This window comes from Gallinula chloropus, assembly GCF_964237585.1.
Source record: "Gallinula chloropus genome assembly, chromosome: 4".
Classification (NCBI taxonomy): Eukaryota; Metazoa; Chordata; class Aves; order Gruiformes; family Rallidae; genus Gallinula; species Gallinula chloropus.
Window position 1 is genome coordinate 78,226,177 of NC_140088.1, and position 24,679 is coordinate 78,250,855.

The window sequence follows — 24,679 nt, forward strand, 5'->3', positions numbered from 1 at the left end:
AGCACTTGGTAGTATTTTGCTTTTCTTTTCTGTACTATTTCAAATCCAAAAAGCAGACTGAAAGTATGGCTGGAAAGTGCTTATTCATGCTGACAAATGGGTGAAAGATCTTTTTTTTTTATTTCCACATGAAAGAAGTATGTGGACAAGACAGGCGTTAGGGAGGCCTGGCAAAATCAAGACTAGTCTAAAACTTGGATGCTGCTGTTTATATACTTCCTGATTCACACTAACAAAAATGATGGAGTGGAACTTACCAATTATTTTGTAAGTTAGAGCTCCGTTACTGCCAGCATCCATATCCACAGCCCGGGTAATGTAAATGACAGAAGGCTGCTGGTTCTCTGGAATACGGATCTCGGAGGCAGGAAGAAGAAATGTGGGAGAGTGATCGTTTTCATCCAGCACTTTGCAGGTAACTGTCACTGTGCTCGACAGAGATGGGGTTCCACTATCTCGAACCAAAACTAAGATTAACAAAGCAGATTTTAGACAGTGGTTGTGAGTGTAACAACAGATGTTCCTAAATACTGAGAGAGTTATTTGTGCTATGCAAAAATCTCATGCTCTTCTGTACCTGGAAGTTTTACTACTTCCATCTAATTCAGATGGCGTGTAAAAAAGGTAATGATAATAGCAACACCACACCCATTCTCACTCCCATTTTACAGACACGCAGCTACTTCCCACTGTTACCTTTGATAGTGAAAACCTCCTGGATTTCTCTGTCAAGTGATGCAGTTGTTACAAGCTCTCCGCTGTCCGAGTTTATCCTGAATTTCTCATAACCAGATGCTGGTAAGATTTCATAGTGAAGCAAGGAATTCAGTCCTTAAAAGCAAAATGGAAGTCTTAGTAAGACTCAGCCACTCTCCTCACATTCAGGTATACATATTTGTTGGTTTCTTCTACCCCTCCACTCCAGGAGAGGCATCATGGATCAAATTAGTACTTTTTAATGCAGTGGGTAAATGCTGCTTCTTCAGCACACACACACACACATTAAAAAAAAAAATCATAGTTTAAAATTTGGGTCTTCAGAATTCTTATCCAGCTGCTGCTTTGTGCCGAAAGTTTTTCAGTCACTCAGAGCGACCTCAGCAACATTTCTTGGCAGTCAGAACATGTCTCCTTACAAGCTGACATAACAACTTGGTGCAAAAGAGCATTAACTTAGGCTGTGGAATCCCTGCATTTGTCTTTCGCTCTTCCTGAGTAGTTCATTTGCTTCTCAACAGGATGTCAGGCAGAGTATCAGGCTGCTCCAGCAGCTCTGGTTCTCCACTTAACTTCATCTGGAGTCAGTACAAGCATCTCTGTACAGTACAACACTGAACAGTATAAGCATTCAGAGGAAACATCTATGTCCAGGCCTGTCCACCACTTCTAAATATTTGTAATACCAAACAGGTAGGTGCTGAATTCCTGTCAGCACTCACAAGGTAGGCATCTCCTGGGTGTCTTCAGCATGAAAGACAATTTGTTGGACATTCTAACAGCCCATCTCAGACTATTTTAGATTGCTCCCACTTATAACCAGTCTCTGAAATGATCCTGCTTGGTTTTATGAAGTCATGCAACATTTCCAGAAAGGAATTCCTTCAGAATTTTTCTGAATGCCACTTCCGCTCAGTTTCCATTTGTACATAGTACTGTACAGCTGTCCTGTCTCTCTCTAGGAGATAGTAGACTAAAACTGCACAAGCTTTTAAAAATCTGTCTTTCAAAGTTGCACGTCTGAGTTCGGCAGGAAATGTGACTCCACAGTCTTATCTATTATAAAATAATCATAAAATCATTTCTTTCATACATCTTCAGTTTCAACATCCTCCTGAGATGACATTTACCTCCATCACACTCAAATTTCAACTTTAATGAGTTTAATCCTTCATTATACTTGAGAGGTTTGTACTACTATTATTTTTCCCCAATTTTTAGAAGTTTCATTCAATAATTCAGTGTTTTCCCAACCAACAATCACTCTTTTTGTAGGGCAGGGGCAGTGCACCTGGAAAGCTACAGCACTCCTAGTCATACTAAAACTGCTATTCAGAGTTAAACACTGCCTGCCTGTTTCATCTGCTGCAGTAGCAAACATGACAATCTGCACCTGAGTTGATGGAGAAACACCAATATGAGAGAAGAAACATCCATAACTTCCCTTGTTTGCCTTTGAAAGCTTTGCTGAAGAGTGGACAATGCTACTGGAATTTGATTGAAAGAATTAGCACTGTAAACGCATATGCACCTAAACTAAGTCAAGGGAGGGACATGTTCATACAACTGACAACAGAAGGAAAAACAAACTACAGAAATCCTTTCAGCCTTCCAGAAGAAAAGAAAAAAATTGTAGCAGGAAGGATAATTACGGAGAATGTCTTGAAAGTTTAAAGCTACCTGATCTATCCATATTAGATACCATTTAACTACATTTAAAAAGAGAGAAACGTAGATGGAGCTGCAAATCTTTAATCACCAATATGCTACAGATGGAAAAAAAAGACACATGACACTGCAGGACTGATACTAACTATGAGCCTTTGGTCTCCTGCAACTGAACCGCTTCAACCCAGTACACTCACAGGTTTCACAATGGACATTATTCACTGTGCAAAAAAAAATCCAGGTGCCATTCAAGTTGACCATTCACACATGGCTGAAATGAAAACTTTAAAGCTTCAAAGCACAAAGATATGCAACACCTTAATTGCATTTATTTTCTAAGCACGTACTGTCTCCTTTCTCGTATCCAGCTGCTGGGAGCATACACTTAGTAGCAGGAGAAGGCTGCACACCCTGCCCAAGAGAGGAATGGGGTTCAATATACCATGGTCATATACCATGGCACAGCAGCTGAAACGTTTGCACTTAAACCAACCTTCTGGTTAATTATGTACAAGTGCTAGTCACATTTTGGGCTCTGAAATTACAAACTGAAATGGAAAACAAAGTATTCCTCCTGCGCATTATGAGCTGGAAGAGGAGCTAAGCCGCTTCCTTGACATGGGCATGTGGCAGGGACCTGAGTCCCTGTGGGCCAAATGCCAGAGTGGGTGCACAGTGCCAGAACTGCAAGCAGGAAAAAGCTCCAGCCCCCTTTCCCACTCCCCCATCACCCCTGCTCTCGCAGGGTGCCACCACAGCTTCTATGAAGCAGCAGGCATGGCATTACATTTTAGATACATCTACTGACAACACTGGTGAAGAAGCCATGAGAACAAATGTCCCTCCTTCCTCAAATCTGGGCCCAAGTCTCATCTTTGTAACACAAGTGTTAAGACCAAAATCCACGATATGAGCAAAACAAAATGTCTAGTGAACAGCAGTAAGCCCATCTCGTTACTCTTAAGTCAGCTGTCATCATTAACCTTCTGAGATTTTTCTCCTAAGGCTCCAAACATAAGTACTGAACCACAGAAGTGCACATCTGCTTAAAAGCAGACCTTGACAAATGCTAGTTCAGGTCATTCAGAGCTTCTACAAAGATATATCTGAGGCTAAACCCCTGACCCATCCTAAGTGTGCTGCAGGTATCTTTGCTTTCCTGTGCATTTGTTTCCAGCATTTACTTGGATTACATGTGTTTTCACACTTGCATTGCACTTAGATGTTGGCCTTGGGGAGGGTGGAGAGCTCCCACAGTGTAAGACAACTTTGAGAAAGCAACGTGACACAGACTTGCAGGAAGTACAGCTCTTGGAATGTGCAGGGAGGGACTCGGCTGAACAAGAAATTTCATTGATACCAACATGGAACAAAATCATTACAAGCAAAAATTTTAGCAGAGATTTCCTGAAGATGACCTTTTGAACTAGAAGCAAGCCTAAAGCTTGGGTCAAATGCAAAGGTGACAGCTACTTTCATTCCCTCTTCCCTTTGCAGGGAAAGTAGTAGAATGACAAATAAAATGAGAAGCTGATGATGGCTTCAATTGTCAGTAAAAATGATTCCTCCCTGTGGTCAGTCAGGGAACATATCAAGTAAAAATAAACCCACAAAAACTGGTGGAAGGAAAACCCTGCACTGAAACTGTGCAAATATTACTGGGATTTGAACTGCAATTTAAAGACAGAATAAAAATAATGTAAAAAAAGAACACTATGAGAGGAGTTGTCTTATTAAAATATTCTGTTCCAAAAATTTAAGAAAACTGAATAGCATTATATTTACATGACTCCTATACAAATCCTATTTTCTTACACTATGAGCATCACTTCAGTATTTGTTTGGAACAATATTGTTATACACACATGACATAGGGCCAGATGAGGCAAGTGTGAGAAAAAGACCCAACAGAAAGACTGTGGTTACTGAAAACGTACTTAGGGGAAAAAAAACAAGGAGCAGGAAGGAACCATCAGCCACAACACTGATCCAGCCCAATGTGTCTGCACAGGCAGGCACACACTGTGCCACCCAGTACACTTGGCATACCCATCCTTGCTGTCCTGCCAAGCTGCCCCTGCTCCCTTCTCCCAATGGTTCCCAAAATTTCCCTTCCACTGTATTTCCCTCAAGATGTGCAATAAATAAATATAAGGGACAGAGAAGAGAGGGATAGGAATTCAAGAAAACTCCCACTTCTTTATTATCTTCCAAAATTTTTACTTCAAATACTGGCTTTGTTTTTTATAGTGTGATCCATAAAAGAAAGAAAATACTTGGAAGAGCGAGGTACAGAGGCAGACTATAGCCCTGCTCAGCTGTCATGAGGGTTTTCATAGGGAAGGCTACCCACCCATTCCTAATTTATAAATACTTTACATACTTGTGGTGAAATGTCTCTTCTAGGTAGCACCTCTACAGAGCTCACATCAGACCTTTGCGATCAATACATATTCTCCATTAAAATGGAAAATCTTACTGAAGACAGAAAAAATATTTTGCTAACAAGACCTATTGCTTTATCTATTTTTGGGATAGCACAAGCTTAAACAATCCTAAAGAGGTGCAGGAAGTGAACCCATGGTAAAATGAAGTCATTCACTGAGCTGAGACAAACTGTGGGCCAACTGCAGCTGCATTATAATACTTAATTTTCTTTCCAGATTTTACCTTTACTGCAGACAACACAGTCTGTGTCACTCCATGTTGCAACTGTATGTACTGTGCTTGGTATTAATGAAGATAAGATTGTCTCCAGCACACAACCTGTAACATCACATACATCTTACAAGAAACGGGTAGTTGAAGAACTGAAGGAAAATGTTTGTTGCTTAGCAAAGACTCTCCCACATTCTGTCCTTACTTGTGATTCAAAAAGCCCATGAAACACCCTTTTATTACTTATCCATTCCGTACATGTTTGAAAAGCAATACATTAGCATTTTTATGTATGTAAAATCAGACTTGAAATCCAGAGAGGGTCCCAGCATCCCTTCCCAGATCAACTAGCTGGAAAATCTTGGATGACAGTGCCCCTCTCTGGTCAAAAAATATTAGTGCACATTTCCCTGTTTACAAACCCAGGATCCTGCCTAGTAAACTGCTTTAAAACTAATCCAAATGCTCTAATTGAGAGCAACAAAAGGTTCAAGCATTAATTTTAACCGTGTTTAACGTTGTTTGCTGATTTATAACCAGGACACGCCGGCTATGCTCATGTGAAAGCAACAGTCAGTATGCTGCATCATCCAAGTGCACATTTAACATTTAATATATAAGTTTGAGCTGAAGCTAGGCTAGCATGCAAGTCAGATTACCTCCAAGCCCTTAGTAAGGGTTGAGGATGTGAACCAACAGGTATGTCTTGAAACTCAAAACTCATACATTGCCTTAGCAAAAGCACAACGGCTGTACATACAAGCACAGATTTGACTGGTCAGCTATGGCCCACATCAATAGTGAAAGGACATAAGTTACCTGCATCTCTGTCCACAGCTTCCACCTTTATGACAAACTCCCCTGGATCTTGGTTTTCATGAACTGCAGCTTCGTAAAATTGCTTCAGAAATATCGGTGTCTCATCGTTCACGTCAAGAAGAACGACGGTTAGAACCTGCGTGGCAGAGAGAGCTGGACTGCCGTCATCCAGAGCCATGACTGTCAAACTGTAGCGCTCCTGAGTCTCACGGTCCAGAAGCTGGGCTGTAGTTAGGAGTCCTATTATAAAGAAAGAGTGTATTTAAAAAGTATTCTGGTCCGGGTTAGGATCCCAGTTGTCCCAGTACTCACAGCTTTAATGCAGCATCATTGTGCACAAGGTACCACTGCTTCACAGCTTCCAGACCTCAGAGTCAATCATTACCTGCGATTCTCTTTAGAGTGCTAATTGGCCTAGAAATACTCATTTTTGACTCTGGAATTCTTGGTACATTCAAGTGAAGTTCAGAGGTTCCTATTTATTTAAATTTGGGCTAAACTTTTAGACTAGAACTGAAATAAGAGTGAGAACCAGAAAATACTGCAACTATTAGGGTGAGATTTGCATTTGTGTGCAAATGGTGTATTAGTTACAGAACTCATTCAGGAACCAGAGAATCTCAGAGGGCTGAAGAGTGAAATTCATTCTGAGGTGACTTTGAGCCTCCAGTGAACATGTTCCACTCACAGTGTAACACACATGCCTTCATCCTGACTTTGCCTTTCCCGGTACATACACATAACAACATGTGTGCACATGCTTCAAGCGTGCATCATGCAGAAATGTAAATGTATGTGAAGTATTTCATTGCACACACTTCCTTCCCACATTCCTTATGGGAAGGCACTCCAGCACACCTACACAGCACAGGAATAGACACACAGAAATGTTTGAGCTGAGTCTCACTGAGCTTGTCTACTGCACACAGTACACGTGTTGCCCTGCCCGAGATAATCACCTCTGAGGATAAGTCTCCTGGGTAGAATACCAAAGTAACATCATACCTCAGTATTGCATTGTATGTGCTCCCAAATATTACCCTGAGACACGCAGCACAAGAAACACCAGAGAACAGAAGTTACAGTACCTGTGTTTTTATCCAACACAAATGATTTGTTTTCATTGCCCGAAAGAATGTGATATGTAACTTGTCCATTTCTTCCCTCATCAGGATCCTTTGCAGTTATGCGGTGCACAAGGAAGCCCACCTCCACATCCTCCATGATATAGGAAAGAGGCAAAGACGTAAAACTGGGGCTGTTATCATTGACATCTAGAATAACAATTTTTGCAGCCAGGGAATCAAGTCTGCGATCAGTCAGATTCATCGCCTGGTCTGATGCAGATACTGTAAGGATCACAGAGTGAGTAATCTCTCTGTCTAGTGGAAAAGCTGTGGTCAATGTGCCATATGAAGGGTGAATAAGAAATGGATTTTCACCCATGCTTCTCATTTCCAGGGAATACTGTATTTTGCTGTTCAGAAAACTGCCATCTCCATCTTTTGCGTTGAATGTGTAAACCAGAGTGCCAACAGGTACATTTTCCTCTATGCCAATCACTACAAAGTCATCCTGAAAGTCTGGAGAATGATCATTCTGATCTTCTACGTCAATCATTAGGAATACGGTGTTATTCTGTGGAGGATTATTATAATCCTTTATAGTAATGTGCAAAAGGAAGTGTGAAGCTGTTTCATAGTCAAGTTCCTTGGAAAGAAAAAGGTCTCCTGTCAAGCTATCTATTTCAAAATGAACATCATCACCATTAGCGATACTGTACTGCAGTTTCCTGTTAGTTGTTAGATGAGTATCAGGCCACTTCAGAGAATTCAACACTTGTGCAGGTTTAAAACTTTCCGGTACAACAAAGTGCTTGAAATCTTGAGAGAAGATGGATCTCCCATTGGGAAGTGGGATTACCTGCAACAAAAGCACAAGGACTGCAATGTTTTCCCATTATTTTTATGAATAATGTAATGAAAAACTCTTTTCCTGAATTGAGTTTGATAATTTATTATTTGTGATTATAATTATCCTAAACCAGAAAACAAACTCAACATGCTCTGTAAGAACTCAAATAGTGCTTGGCAAGTTGTTCCATAACTCTATCTGTCACTTCCACGTTTAAAAAAGTGGACAAGATTGTGTCTCACCCTCTGAATGACAGGTGATGACTCGACTACTATCTCTGCCTCTGCTCCGAAGCACTTCAACTAACTTTCTGTATAGAGACAGCACCATGGGGACAGATGTGACAAAGAAAGCATGGTATGATATGCAGTTTGCCAAACACAAACAGCTGATTTTTTTATTAGAGGGTGGATTATTTATGGATTCATTATGGATTGCTGTGGTGTTCCAAGCTTGCATATTTAATCTCTTTAACTGTGGGTGCCACATTTGCCTTGTCTTAACTGAAGCATTTTTTCCAAGCTATCCAAAATTAACCATATTTTGGGTGATGTGACAATAGCAGCCTCAGTGACACCCAGATGATACAGGAGCGCACTGGCAGCCTGGACAAAGCAGCCCCACAGCTGTTTGATGAACTGCAGATTCAGGCTGCAGAAAGAGCACACACTGGATTTCACACTCCCATGCATAGCAGCCCTGTTTAAACCAGCAAACAAAGGAGCTGTCTTTACATTAGGTTACAGAGACAGAATTTAGAAAAGGGAGTGGCATAGTGGAGAAAAAGAAGTATCTATTATAAGAGATACTTCAGTTTAATTCTCTCCCACTTCCAGTCCTTCCTGATACTTGCTTTTAATTCTGCCTACCTGGATATATTCTTTCTCTTTCCCAGTGTTCATAACGACCTCCTACTAAAGCAGAAATACCATCCATGTGCAAGACAACCAGAATCCTGTTGGGTATTCTTAACAAATAAATACAAGTCTGCTGATTTCCTCCCTCAACATAAAAAAGGCTAAATAAAATTATGAGACAAACAGTTATAATTTTGAACTTCTCCCTTTTCTCAGCTTATTTCCCTAGCTTATCCTAATTAAGTAACCCCAACTAAGTAGCTAGCCTAATTTTCCCATCTGTACAATACAAAAAAGCACCTGGATGTAAACAGCAGCATGTCCTTGAAGTGAAGGCATTCCCTGGTCCGTGGCTGTGACCGTCACTCTGTATCCTGATCTCTCAGCATGGGACAGAGAGCGGGTTGTTCTTAACTCCCCACTGACAGCATCAATCTGGAAGTATCCTGTATCTTCTTCTACAGGGGAAAAATGGTTATCAGATATTACAGATCTCTTCAGGATGCCTCTCTAGTACTGCCATTGCAATTAATGAGTAAGAAAGAGCAGAAGCCATCAGAAAGGGAACCTCTGCTTCACTTATTAAGAGGTTTCTGGCTTCATTTGGTTCACCTCTTCTTCCTTCATTGAATACACAGCTATTATAGTAAACCACTTACTCTAGATTTAGAAAGTTAGAGAGAAATACTGTGGAGTATCAAAGCTCACTTTTGTACTGATGCTACTCACATCAATAGTGTAAGCAGCAGACACCCCAAGACAGTGTTCTTATCTCCAGGCAGGGCCAGAGCACAAATTCAGTGTTAGTCTGAGCTGATGTGAAGGGTCTATTGATGCTGGGCACAAAGCTGACTCATTTCCCTCACAAGCTACAGACCAATCTACCCCTAGGACACCTTAATTGCAGCGATGCCACCAGCCCCACCTGCACTCTGAACCAGGAGCTAACCAAGACAGCTAAAATTTTACACTAAGTTGCTGCAAAGCAACATGTGAATATTGGAAATTATGTTTTCATCCTTCATCAAGGGCTGGCTGCATGGTAATAAACAAGCCATATCTAGTTAAAATTATGAGTAATAACTACATTGTATTCCATGGATTCTAGAATTGCAAAGAAAAATTCTACCCCAGACAAGCAAATAGTTCATTATAACTTCTCCCCCATTTTCAAGGAATGCAATACAAACACACTCCGATTTCTAGTAAAATGGGACAGCATCTATTACTTGGTATACATTGCCAGAAACAGAAAATCAGATTTGTTGTATTTGCTTCTCTCTTCAAATACTATGCAAACAACTTCTTGCTACCTGTATTTTTAATAAGGTGTGCCAGTGGGTTAAACGAAGTCATGCAGTGTCATGGCTGCTATCCTAATTCACAACTGTGGTAAAAATAAATTCAGGGCAGAGGCTGTAGACAAAATACCCATAAAGAATTATATGTTTATAGGCACCTAAGTGAGCATGAAGCTGTTTGTTTTCTCCAAATCTGCACGTGTATATTAGTTAGCTCTACATATAGATGTTAATTTTTGTATCTAATTGCCTTACCTGCAACCATAAAACATTTCCACCTGTAAAATTTGAACTAACACTGAGCAGGCTAGTTAGAAAACAGGGTTTTCACAATCAACAGATAGTAGGGTTTTTTTGTTTCTAATATTGTTCTGTTATTTTTGACTGACTACAGTTTTCTAATGCTCCATGAATCCCGTCTGGGTTGACTCGTGCAGTCTGGAACGTAACAAGGAAATTGCCAACAAAAGGAAAAAGTATGTTGAGATAATTATAAGGAACGAGACAGTCCTGCATTCTGCATTTTTCATGACAGTTTCAAAGTATTAATGCTGCTATATTACTGTTTTCATAAATAGCTTTTGGTTATTTTCCTGGTTTAGGTCCCACCAGTATGTCTACATTCACAGATACGCTATTTTGTTCCATATAATGTTTCATGGCCCAAAATCCCAGCTAAGCAAAAGGCAGAGGAGATATGAAAACCAGAACACATAATGTGAACTGCATGCACACATTTCTAACATTTTGCTAAAACGGACATTTACAGTAACCAACAGGGAGAACTAAAAAGAAAAAGAAAACAGCAAACAGAAGTGCACAAAAAACATGCCCTTCATTTTTCTACCCAAACGGAGCTACAGTTATCAAACTGACACCCCCCCCCCCAAAAAAAAAGTAAAAAAGATAAAATCAGAGAATAAAAACATCACAAATACACAATTGCAACCTGGAGCAGGAGGCCGCGAGCACTTGGTACTGCACTATAAAGACAGCTAAAACCAATGCATCTAATTTCTACTTCTCTGATATTTTTATCACTCTTTAAAAAATTTATTCGTGGACCGTTTCAAAACGTAAAGAAAAGAAACCCTTATGAAATGGATTTCCATTTATCTACAGAAAGACTAATTGAACTTTTCTACTACATTTTGCAGCTAAAGCAAATTACTCCATTTCTGAATGTCAAAAGCCTATCTAATTGCTTTTCGACTGATTTAATAGATGATAAGGTGACGTGTACTGAAGAATAGACCATTTCCGAATACTTTTGCCTGAGATTACCAAGGGCAAGTGCATGTGAGAGGTAACTTCTTCACTTCCTAAATACAGTCCAAAACATTGTCCTCATTTTTTTAGAAGTTAGAAGTGAGGAATAAGGAAAAAGATGGTTTTAAATTTTACACTCAGATAATGTCAGTCATTGCTCTTTTGTTCTCCCTGCACTTCAAGAAACGGTTGCTCAGCTTTTGTTTCTAAGTCACCTGTATGATGCAACTGCTGCTTCTATCATACACCCCCTCCCAAAGATGTTCCTTTTGGTATGAAGAGAAAAAGGAAGAAAGTATAAGAGAAATGGCTAAGAAAGAAGGAAATTGAGAAGGGCAGATGAAGCATGGAAGGGGAAAAGAATATTCTCAATAGCTAGACTTTGATGGCCCCAATCTCTTCTTGTGCTTCCAACTCTAACTTGCCAATAAACTGATGCTCTTTTTCACTGATATTTTCCAACTCTGCATTGTCCAACCCATTGACCAAGCTTTCATTTACATGAGGTTCTCCAAAGCCAAGAAAAAAAAAAAGAAAGAAAAGTTGTTTCTCAACTGAAAAGGGAAAAGCAGTGCCACAGCTCCATGCCCCTCTGCAAATCTAGGAATGCTCCCCGCATGCTACTTGCAAATCACCCTGGAGAACAATCACTTGTCCACAGACACACGTACAAAACCTGCCTCTTCATCTGTGATATCTGTGTAAACTGCTAACTGCTGTGCTTCTCCTAGCACTCTGGTGGTCAGTGCTAATGTATCTGCAGAATTGGTCCAAAAACAACTGTAAATGCCTCCACTTTGCTACTGCTATCTTGAACAGACAAAGCAATAATTTAACATGCTCCAGAAATAGAAACTAATTTTTGTCATAAATGCTATACTACAACATACTGACAGTCACAAAGAAAGCCAGGCAAATCCCTTTGCAATTGCCAGCGTCACTAGGGAATTCATCTCCGTCTGAATTATGTCACTCTTTCAGTGATAACACAAAAGTGGAGGTCGTATGATGATGCATTTCCATACATACACATGAATGTTTAAGAACAATTTGTTTTGATTTTCTGGGAAGTGGGGGTGGGGTGGGGGGTGGGTGGCATTTTGAAGGAAATATCTCTTCTGAAGGCTAAAATTCATCTGTTGTTCTTTTACAGATTTTTCCTTCCATAATTTTTTGTGATTTGTCATTATCCCTCCTGCATTGCCTAAACTATTGTTGCTATCTTGGCATTTTAAAGGTCTCAAGAACATTACCAATTACCCAGTGACTCTTCAAGCTGAACAGGTGACACTGACAGCTCTTGTGGCAGTCCCTCAACTGTTGAGAAGAGCACTGTTCCACATGCAGTCCTCCAGTTAACCTGATGTCTTTGTGTTTAACAAACATGGCTGCAAATCAGATCATGTTCCTTCTTCATATTTGAGTACTGAACAACGTCCCAGAACAAGAAAATATTATTTTAAATATAAACCAGGCAAGAACTTCACCATGAAACAGAAGACCAGATGTTAAAGGCTGTGAGCCAACTAACAACAACAACAAAAATTAGTATCAGAGAAGCTCAGTCGTTTCTGGATTTGTTTATCAGGAAAGTTTCTAGTTCCAAGGCTGGGAGGGCTCTTCTAGTGGGTTTTTACGCTGCTGTTTTTATCCTTTTGTTCTTCCAAGAGACAGCATTTGCAAGACCAGTCATATTTTGTGTTGCTAGTCATTTTTATAATTTGAACTTTTTCTTACACCCCTCTGGGGCGCTACACTGAAGCCAGTAAGAAAATCCAACGTGCTCTCTGAAAGAAGGGGATACAGTCAGATATACAGACCAGCAGAAATGCTTGATGAACACTTCCCATGTTGCCTGGCCACCACCCTTCAAACAAAGGGGTGGGCACCATTCATTCTTTTTTTCTTGGACGGGACCATCAAGTGTAAAATCTTATTACTCACAATGCAGAAGTCTAGGATTCTCTATAATTCCCTGTTGAAGAAGTCACTTGTATCCAAATGAAGGCAATAAAATATGGCCATAAACTGACCCTAGTATTTTTTTATTATCTACATATATTTCAACTGAAAAATTTTCAATAGAGTTGTTAAATGTCGTCTTTTTTTTTTTTTTTTTTTTAAAGCATCTCTTGGTGGAAGAGAGCAGAGTTAGTTCTCTTACCCTTGTGGATTTGGATCTTTAAGTCTTTCCATTACCCCACAGAAGTCAGAAGGGCACATAAAGACACAGTATAACATAATCCATGGGAATCCTCTGGTAATTTCAGCCTTGGCAAGCAGAGGCTACAGATTCTTTTGCTCTTTAAAACTGAGAAGTAATATAGCTTTGCAGGATTTTGCTGTTTACTCTGCAGTGACAAATAACTGTAATGAGTTTAAATCAATCAAGCCCACATCTGAGCTTTGCCTGCACAGAAAGAACACCTGAGGAAATGCACTGAGTGGGTGGAAATTTTGGAAATGTTTCCTTGGTCTGATGAAACGCCATGCTCTGTGTGCATATTACCACAGACTGGAGATACCAAGCTTAAAAGGTATTGATTACATTAAGCCAGTAGAATTGAGCAGGTACCACAATAAAAGGAATAGTTCTGTCCTTGGCACCTCTTGCTCTTTTGAGCCAACAGCAAAGAAAAGCAGTAGGAACACTTATGTTTTCCTCACTGGTTACATATGGACTTCTCTCTTGTGTAAAGGTGCAGCAAATGATTTGTGACAAAACCAGTGATGGCATCTATGTCTCTTACCAATATGAATGTTCCAGTCCTACTCTAATTTAGGACTGCTCTGCTATTGTTTTTACTGCAAACAAAATTGGACCTTATAGAATAGCCCAGAAGTAAACTACTACATCTAAGAATTACAGGGAAAACTAAAGAGAAGAATTTTCAAGTGGCCACACTATATCAGGCTAACACAGTGCTAAATAATGGGTCAAACATGAACTAAAAACCACAGGCCTCATTGTTTGCCAAAATTATCTGCTGATCCTTTTGATTCCTGTCTCAGACTGTTATGAACTGCTCTTTTAGCAGGAAAATTTTCAATTGGTCATGCGAAAAAGGAGATCATCTTTCCTTTAAAATGTTAAAGAACTGCCTGAAATGCTGAAATGTACAGTACAAGATCATGGCCCTAATCTGTTCCGAGTGCTGTTAGAATGCTCTCTGGCTGGCCACACAAGCACATGGTTGGAGGAGAAGGGACGAAAGGTAGCTGCTTGCACCTCCTCAGATACTTCAGAATAGTGTCCATTCCTATTTACACAGGCATCTTTATTCTAACAGATACAAAACAGACATAAAGTCCTGTATGTATGCATGGCATCTATAAAACTAGTTACTGCAATGTATCTTTCCTTACAAATAACACTTTAAGTTCTTACCTGCTTCTAGTGAATATAATACTGCACCGTTGTTTCCAGAATCCAAGTCTTTTGCAAAGACAGTGGTAACAACCATCCCTGGCGGCTGCCCCTCCAAAACCTGTCATCAAGCAGTTTGTAAATAATTTGCACATATACACAGATAACAGCCTTAAAATAAATTCCATAACACAAGAGTTTAGCTTTTGGTCTATTTTCCATTTCAGTAATACATACAGTCAGTGCAAAGAGGATCTTTAGGAACGGTTAAGTAATACAGTTCTAGCAATCCTCTGTTACAGTCTGCAGAGATTGCTAATCGAAAGATCTTTAGTACAGCAGAACTTGATTCTACTGCACACACAGAGAGAACGATATATGTACGTCCTTTGCATCTCACAGTATACAAGGTGGAGAAGCATAATCGTTTGATAAAATTCCCAAATATACCCAAGTCTACACTAAGAATGGGTTACGCTTCCATGTCGGTTCCGTACCGCCACCGTTTCGCAGCACGGGGGTTTGGGGTCCTGCCACAGGGTGGTGCTCGGAGCAAGGCAGCGCATCCCCGCCAGCGACACCCACCTGGAGGTGCAGCTCCTGCCCGGGCGCCGCCTGAGGGAAAAGGGGCTTGTTGTCGTTGAGGTCCTTCACTGTGATGTACACGGCTGCTGTGGAATTAAGCTGCGGTGACCCATGGTCAGTCACTAGCACAGTCAGCTGGTGGTGAGCTTGTTTCTCACGGTCCAGTGCAACCCAGTTTATAATTTCACCTGACGGACAAAGAAAATTAATATTACATCTTTTACTGTGCAGCAGATGCCCCAGAGCAAAGGTATAAAACAGTTCAAATCACTGCGCTGACCTCCCAGAGCAATCCATCTGGCCTTTTCTTCACTACACTTCAGGACAGGTAATATACAAGCACAAGGTTTTAACTGCAGACAAATGGCCTTTATTATGCCTCTGGGTTAGGAAATTCTCAACAAAACGACAGTACATTAAGCAGGAAGCCTTACGTCTCCTATAGATTCCAGTAGACCCTGTGAATAAATCTATTCTATCTGCTCAACCATACTTAGATTTGTGGTTGACCAAAGTCCTTCACACAGATAACCACATATTATTTTAAGATCTTCTTGATTAACTCCTGGTATTCTATGTGCCTTTAAACTTCATAGAATCACAGACTCATTTGGGTTGCAAGGGACCTCGAAGTCCATCTAGTTCTGACCCCCTGCCAGGGGTACCCTCTACTATACCAGATTGTCCAAAGCCCCATCCAACCTGGCCGTAAACACTGCAAGGGAGGGGGCAGCCACAGCTTCTCTGGGCAACCTGTGCCAGGGTCTCACCACCCTCACAGTAAGGAACTTCTTCCTTATAGCTAATCTAGACCTACCTTCTTTTCAGTCATTTCACCCTGTGTCATGAAAAATCTCAGACAATTTGATTTCTGCAGTGCCATGTACAACATGAACTCAGTTTACAAACCATAAAATGCTACCTGTGTTGGAATTCATCTTGAAATACTTTCCATCAGACAAGAGGAAATAGGAAAGTTGTCCATTTCTTCCTGAGTCTTTGTCAACAGCTGTAACGGTGCCAACCACACCCCTGGGAACAGGGTTTTCCTCCATTTCAAAGAAGTAGCTCTCACGCATAAACACAGGAGAATTATCATTTTCATCCAGGACATTAACTATTATCGATGTACTTGCATTTTGCCTGAGGTTTTCATCCTCAAAAGCACTGGCCAGGGCTCTAAAACTTAATATCTGTGTACATTCATAGTTCAAATGTTTCCGAAGATAAACCCAGCCTGTATCAGAGCTGATTCCAAATGCAACAGAATCTGTGCTAGGCTCTAAGGAATATGTCAGCTTGGAGGCAACACTGTGTGGATCAAGTGAGTGGGCTTGAACCTGAAGTATTCGTGCCCCTGGAGAGATAGCTTCACTGATTTCTACTTGATACACCAAGTTTTGAAAAACCAAAGTAGGGCCCATCTTCTGCTCTTCAATAATCACTGTCAGCATCAGCAAAGAGGTCAGGGGAGGACTTCCACTGTCTTCAGCTGCTATGTGTAGAGTATATTCCTGTTGCTTATCTGCAAACAGTGTCCTGGTGAGGTTTACCACTCCAAGGCTTGGATCAATACTAAATGCATCTGATGGCTTGTTTGCAATACTATATTTGATTGCCCCATTTAGGCCACTGTCTTTGTCTTCTGCATGAGCAATGTAGACAGCAGTACCTGGAGGCTGGGTACGTGAAATGGTTACCTTATCAGATTTGGTAAGAAATACTGGAGGATTGTCATTAACATCTACCACAGATATGTTGACCTGAGTGCTACTGTAGACCGGGGAGTTACCCAACTGTGACTGAATGGTGAGCGCCACAGCAGACTGAGTTTCATGGTCAAGCTGTGTTTTGCTGCGGATGATACCAAACTGGGAATCAATAGAGAATCTTCCTTGTGGATCACCAGAGGAAATTCTGTAAGAAACCACTTCTAAAGAATCTAGAAATTGAAAAAACAACAAAAAATGTACACAATATTAATGTGATAACACGAAGGTTGTTAAGAACACCTGCGGAGAATGCATGCTGTTAAATCATAGAATGTGTTAGGATGGAAGGGACCTTTTCAGGTCATCTAGTCCAACACCCCTGTAGTAAGCAGGGACACCTTTACCACGAACAGAGAATAAATGTAAGCCACACAGATGTTTGACTTTCTTGGACCTTTTGTGCTTCCTTGGCTCCTGGAGTCTTTCAGTAAAACAAATACTGCACAGGCTTGATCTGTGTACAGTTTGCCCACTTGTGCATCATTTAATTTTCATCTCACTGGTACAATAAAACTCTAAAGAGAAAATAGTAGAATAGCCTCTTGTTTTTCCCTGTTCCAAAATATATAAAAACCACTCCCATAAATTAGTCTTACGGGAGTAATTTCACTACACACAGGCATTCACCATAGCAGGGAATGAAACCTGTGGCAGTTCTCTGGAAGAACTGCAATTTACTGAACTTACTGCTCATGAATGGCCATTGCTATAATCCTTATACATCAGATGCTACCAAAAGCAAAAGCTACCTAATGGTTCAGGCTTATTATCAAGGCTGATCCACAGGTGCTACCTGAGGATAGCGGTCAATGCACTGTCCTTCAAGAAGAAGAAAATGCATACTTCTATAAACCCTCTGCCTCTACCTCCTTACATGTACAGATCCATCATCAAGCTGGAATATGAACTCATGGTTCACCCTACTCTGCCTAGGAACTCAGGACAGGGTCTTTATGGCTGAGGACCTAACCCATTTCCCTCTAAAAAGTATAGAAGAAACCAAATGCATTAAATGTGTTTTCAAAAGGTCCCATAAACCTTCATCTGGACTTCATCATTTAACCTGGGAAAACGTGATGGGTGGGGTGGCTTGTTTGTTTTTTCAGCAGCATTTCATATAGATTCTCTGAAACTTCTGAATACTCTATGTTCGTGAGTATAGCTTTGAAATTTGTCTTGCAAATGCTTTAACACAGGCCATACCATCACAAAGACTCTTCCTTACACTCTTACAACATGCTTCCCATCTCCCCATTCACAATTATGGAAATGCATCTGGAAGAAAATGGAGGCATTTGCTAAGCCCAAGGACCACCACGGAGAGCACCATCCACCTGTTCTAAAGAGCATCCCAGTACAGCAGTGATTACACCAGTTGCTGTAAATACCAACAGTAAATACTACTCAATGAATACTACTGAAGTTTAAAAAAAATTATCTGCAGGTATGTCCAGTTAATGGTACCAACAAAAAGACAATGTAATTTATGACTGAGCACGCAACTTACTTGGAGGCTCTCTGGCCTTCACGGTGCCAATCAGGCTGCCCTCAGGTGCATCTTCGGGAACAGAAAAAGTATACCGGGATCTCTCAAATATGGCAGGGGCTGAAGCAGTCTGAAGGATGTTCACTGTGATGGCTGCATTGGTGGCAGAGGGAAGGCCACCCCCATCCCGTGCAGAAACAGTCAGGAAGAGCGCAGAACGTGCCAGTTGGCCAAGAGCTGAGATCAGGTAAATAATTCCTGAAAGTATATAGAAAAGTCCTCAAATACAACATCCATACAAACAGGGTCGAAGCCCCAAAATACAAATCTTAAGAGCAGTGGGCTCTGTAGAAGGTATCTGGGAAGTATCACCTGATATCTGATCACAATTTTCTGTTAAAATATCATTTAATAGTAAATTCCAAGTTCTGTTGAATTTGCAACATGCTATTACTTTTTATATGAGCTATATGAAATAAGCAATTCTTTGAAAAGCAAATGCAATTCTCTGTCCAGAAATACAGAACCTTGGATATGCTTCCCTCAAGATAAACATATTTTCATCCTTTAACTCTGGTGAATCAGACAAGCTGTCTCCAAATCCCTTCTCTTCTGACAGCTAAATTAAGTCTTTAGTAATATCAGATAATTATGCACAATTTTCAAATACCCTCTATATTATTACAGACACCCACACCTAACTGTAACTACCAAAGTTGGCAGTACAGATAGAAAGAATGAACACAGCAGGAATTGTGTCCCATTTTCTTCTGCAGTAAAAGCTTGTAAGAACTTCAGAGAAACCTTTGAGTGAAGGCTTCAGTCTCAGCAATGAGAATTACATCCAAACCATAGCTCTATATGGCATGTTCTAATGGTCCATAACAATTATCCAAAATTGATACTTGTTAATTGTTCTGTGAGACAGTCATTGTCCTTAATTGGAAGCAAATTAAGGATTTATAAATTAAGATACAGACCAACAAATAAATCATTAGCTTTTAGAGTACTCTTAAACGCCTCACCTAGAGGAAGTAAGCATGAATGCTTAAAAATGTACGGGACATAGGGCAATCTAGCAGATCACAGTATGCTTGTTAGTTTGTAAGTATGTTTTTGGTTCATAAATTTTATAACTAAATTATAACCCGAGGCACAGAGTTGAAGACCTCATGCTTTCAGCCAGGTAAAAGATGGAATAAGGAAACATAATTATGTCCTAGGGAGCATCAATACCGTTTTGTCGTATCTTTTCCAGCAACTTCCCTATCGCTGAGCAGGAGAAAGAACACTTTCCCTTATTCTGAGGTGACACATATCCCTCAATATTCTCTGACTCTCTGGTGGTCACAGATTTTGAAACATATGGAAAGATACTTGTCAAGCAAGGTTTCCAACACATAAATAAGGACAAAGGTGACAAAATGCAAGAGAATTCTTCTTAGCGGTGACTGAGTTTAACTAAATATACACTAAATGTTAAATCTGCAGTGAGTTAAGTAGAAAGGATGCAGATTCAACTAACAGGGACACTTATCTACATATCAACAGGTGTTTTTAAGAAATCTCCCACCCTTTTTGTAGAAACTGGTGAAGACACAAAATCTCTTTAAACTTTGAGCTACCTGTGTAAGTTCCTGGGTCTCACAACTGGTTTAGTAGGGATAATGTTTGACATTCAAGTCAGACATTTAGTTGCCTTATTAGTCAGACAGGGTAAAAATAACATTTAACTCAAAGTGCCTTAAGAGAATCGTTGCATAATTCAACTACAATATATCTTCTCTAAATGTAGCGTGAAGCCACAGCACTAATTTGCTACAAAGCATTTTTAAGCAGAATAATGGAAAATACATAAAATCCTTATAAATATTCAAAAGAGTGCATGCAGTATACTTTCCAATTATACTGCCAGGACATTACAATAACAAACTATGTCTTGACATACTTAAAATGCATTCACAGGATCTTCAAGATCAATGAAGAATGCTTTCTACTGACAGCAAAGGACACCTATTCCAATGTGACAAACCACATTAGAAACTCAACAAAAATACAGATGGATTCAGAAGTCATTGCTGATCCAGCACAGAACTGAAGCAGTTCCAAGAATCCACCTTATTTTGGCTTTTTTTTTTCCTTTTGATGATTTGATTTATGATTAGACAGCTCAACAAAAGAGTCTTCCCAGGATATAAACTGACATTTTCTGAGTTAATCTGAGCAAAGACAACTCAAAGGGAAATGTGTTTATTTTTTTTTCCAGAGGTTAAACATATAAACATGGATTTTAAACACTATTGCTGTGAAATTAAATGAAACTCATCAAATGGACTGTATTTTATGAACTTGATCAGTTGGATATTTTTCTATTGTACAAGGCCAAAAATATCTCATTCCCATTTTGGACACTTCAAGATGTATGCAAACAGTCAGAAAACTTCTACAGAAAAGCATCATCTTGAAATTCTTACTCTCAAAGCAGTAACTAATGATTTCAGAACATGCCTTAGCAAAGGGTGGAGCAAACAGTGCTCCCCAGTCCAGGAACTCTGAAGACCTGGTGGAACAGAAACATTTCAGAACTAAAATTCCTTCTGTGCTGACCTAGACAACTTACAGCACAGTCCACGCCAGTTCAGCTACAGAAAGCAGACAGAAAAGAAAATGGATAAAATCTGTTTCTTTCTCTATTCTTCTGCTGTGTCCTAAGGAGGGAAGAGAATATGCAAGTACATCTCACCAACTCAGTCCACTTTTGCAGGACCATAGATGCCCTAAAAACAGTGGCAGATTCCAAGGAAAAAGTGTATGCCCTCCATTTGGTTCCTTCCAGCCTCAAACTGTAGCATGCAGGAAATTGTATAACCCAGTTTGACTTCTAATTATATACTTTGTGCTTCTTTCAGCATTTGTAGGACCGGGCTTAACTTTGTGCCTGGTAGTATATAATCAATACAGGCATTTGAGACAGCTCAGATGTATGTTGGAGAACATGCCACACAAGGCTCTGTTATGGCATTGTATGACCAGAAAGAAGCTATAGAAGTAAGCATCTTCTAGGAGCCTACTTTCTAAACGGACAGGTAAAAACACCAGGTAGTGACTAAAATGGGCAGTCTGCTTGGGTCAAAACCAGCTGCCAGCATACCTCCAAGCAGCCTGGCTAGAGGCATTTCATCTCCTGAAGTGCAGTGCTGGAGATCCCCTAGTACTGCATCACAGAGGCAGAAACACAGGGCTAAATGCAAGAAGCACACAGAAGGAAACAGCTGTGTAAGGTATGCAATGCTAAATAACAGGTTGAAGATGAGCCACAGTCCTTTCTTTCCTGTTTTGTAATTAAGAAAAGACAGTGGCTTGTTACCCTTACCACCATCGTCATTCACTGCCTGCAGTTTGTGGCTTCAGAGAACTTAAAAGACAATTAGGTTGCTGTGGTACAGAATATATTCTTCCAGTATGAAAAACAGTTTCTAGAAGCACTAACAATGGAAAGGGAATAGTGTGACAGCTCTTCTGCAAGGAACATTTTACTGAGGCCAGAGGCCAAAGGTCCCAGCAGGGCACCACAGAGATGCAAGTGTGGTTCCACTTCAAGGAGTCAATGCATGAAAAACACCAGCTTCTTTCTTTCAGCTTCAATCACATGTATACATATATATGAACAATCTTCTCTGCTGCCTTTAATAACATTTAATTATGATTTTTTGGTTTAATTCATTATTTATATTACTGCAGTGCCTTGAAGATTTTGCCTCTGGTAATCCCTCATTCTGCAGGAGAGTGAGCTGGAATCAATTCTGCTTCACAGGTGAACAATCACATAATTACATATCAGATGAAGCATTAGCATCCAGCCTCCTTTACACATTGGCAATCTCATTTCCTTAACTAGACCTGCATGGCTGTAACTGACTGTGGATTCTAGCCCTTATAAATCAAACCATGACCCAAAGACTGCCTGTCACGATTTGCATACACATTTTAGATAGAATCTGCATTGCTGGGGACATGACAGCAACTGCCAAAGGCTTGAGTTGGAACCGCTCTGCACCAGTGCAGGTTAGCTCTGCACAGCCACATTGGGAGCTAATCGTGAAAGAACTTCTTCATGGTGAGGGTGACAGAGCACTGAACAGGCTGCCCAGGGGGGTTGTGGAGTCTCCTTCTCTGGAAATATTCAAGACCCATCTGGACACTTATCCGTGCGGTATGTCCTAGGGAACCTGTTTGGGCAGGGGGTTGGAATCTCTGGAGGTGCCTTCCAACCCCTACAATTCTACACATACCTCTAGCTGAACACTGTTTTTCCACAGGGTCCTCATGTAAGCAAAATCAAAACTAGCCCCACATTTATAGCCATTCACATTTTTCTGCTAGTCAAGCGCTGCAGAGGCAAAGATTTAAACCAGGACACCCTCACTTCAGTAACAAAGTCTGGATTGCATAGAAATGTGTATTCATTTATATACCCTCCAACATTTTCTCATCATTCACGCAATGAAAAAAAACTTCAAAACACAGCAAGAACAACAAAATCAACAAATACCAATAGTCTTCTCTAAGATCATGAGACCCTTGCAGCTTTAAATGATGTCAGTATTTCTTCAGCAAATATCCCAGGATGGGTCAGTTGGCATGACCTCACACACAGCTCAGACAGTAAGCAGATGGCGAAAAGGTATGTAAAGTCCATCACCCCAATTCCCCTTCAAAGCTGGTCGCTGGACCTGCTGCTTAATACTGTGTAAGTCACTGCTGTCCCACTGACCTGCTCAGAGCCCAGCTTCACGTGGCAGCTTCTCAGTGCAGACACACACATGCAACCTTTGCTTTCTCTACACCTTTTTATGTGTTAGAAAAATTTTCAGGATGAGCACAGACAGGGTGATGCTCCGAGAGCTGAATGCAGTTATGAGGTGTATGCCTTGCATTACATTAAAACCAGTATTGTTCTACTGAAGAACGATAGTGTTTCTGCTTGACATTTCTATTTAGCTTCACCTGACTCATTGCCCATCCTCTAATCTTGGCATCGCATTTAGGTTCCAGCCTCAGCAATTTACCTGTATTTAAAATGCACCTTTTTTAGTGAAGCAGAATTCTTGATGGTAACCATAACAACACTCTGCAAAATGCACTGCTCGAAGAGCTGGTTTAATAACTGTCAGGGGAAAGGAAAGAATTAATGAGGAATTACATTATTTACAGTCTACCTGCTATAATAAGTGCAGCTTCAGCTTACAGAAAAATGCTTTGAAAAGCTTAATCTGGATGGCACACTGTTCTGAGGTTCAGTGAATAAAAAAAAAACTACTGCAAGTTTGAAAGTATTGAGTATTTAAGTGTTTTCATACCAAATAGCTGATTGAACTTGTATCAATCTCCTGTCTACATCTGCACTTTACAAAAGCCTCATACTCCTCCCACTGCTGAATGCTTTCTAGCAGATTCTTGTGCTAAACTCCGTTTTCCTCCTAAAAATATGAATATGAATAATAGCCTAGTGTCTACAACCACAACTATTTAAAGTTAACTCTGTTTAATCATAAGACTCTGCTTAGCATATAAAAATCTACTACAGAACACTCCAAGGAAATTCAACCAGGTTGGTAATCTGCAACATAAGGAACCGGTACCTGGATCTCTAAGATAGCATACAGAGTTTTAGCACTGTGGTATTAAATCAAAAGCACAACACTACTGGTTTAAATAATAAAGCTAACAGACCATTTTAGTGAGCTAAGAAATATTCATCAACACACAAAACATGAATTACTAATTAAGGCAGGTCCTTTATTCACAAGCAGAGTATCAACCTGTGCGTGTTTCCCACACAGATACAGAATGAAGCATAACCTAAGCCCAGTAAGATATATTTGCTGCTAAGAGCGTTATGAAACACACCAGATGCTCATCTTAACCCTCACACACTTATTTCCTACTACAAACACTCCCCTGCTATGTTCATTTTAACAGACCAACAGCACGAAGGCATTTTGCCAAGGTTATTGTCTCTCTTTGTGTGATCTGCCGCATCCTTCTTTTCTTCAGGTTAACTGAGAACATGTAGTACATTAAGTACAGACCCACAGTCTCTAATCAAAGAAAAGTGTTGACTGTCATAACTTTACTGTAAAAATCTGTCATTGTACCTCTCCTCCAAAATGTGTGTGTGGGGGCATATTTTCTTCCTTTTTCTTGTTATCAGCCTACCTCATCTGTTCAATGCCATGGGAACTCGCTCTTTGTCTCATCTGGTG

At 40.3% G+C, this 24,679-nt stretch overlaps 1 protein-coding gene across 1 annotated transcript in view; it reads right to left on the bottom strand.

Moving 5' to 3' along the window:
• The window catches only part of DCHS2 (dachsous cadherin-related 2), a gene marked incomplete at both ends in the record, with an annotated part of 109,813 nt that overhangs the window by 21,694 nt on the left and 63,440 nt on the right, over positions 1-24,679 (bottom strand). The window contains 9 exons of the mRNA XM_084263614.1: positions 258-467; positions 697-831; positions 5,863-6,102; positions 6,951-7,785; positions 8,934-9,091; positions 14,592-14,691; positions 15,156-15,343; positions 16,078-17,097; positions 18,435-18,671. Of these exons, the coding sequence (XP_084119740.1) occupies positions 258-467; positions 697-831; positions 5,863-6,102; positions 6,951-7,785; positions 8,934-9,091; positions 14,592-14,691; positions 15,156-15,343; positions 16,078-17,097; positions 18,435-18,671 (3,123 nt within the window). The remainder of the gene's footprint in view (positions 1-257; positions 468-696; positions 832-5,862; positions 6,103-6,950; positions 7,786-8,933; positions 9,092-14,591; positions 14,692-15,155; positions 15,344-16,077; positions 17,098-18,434; positions 18,672-24,679) is intronic.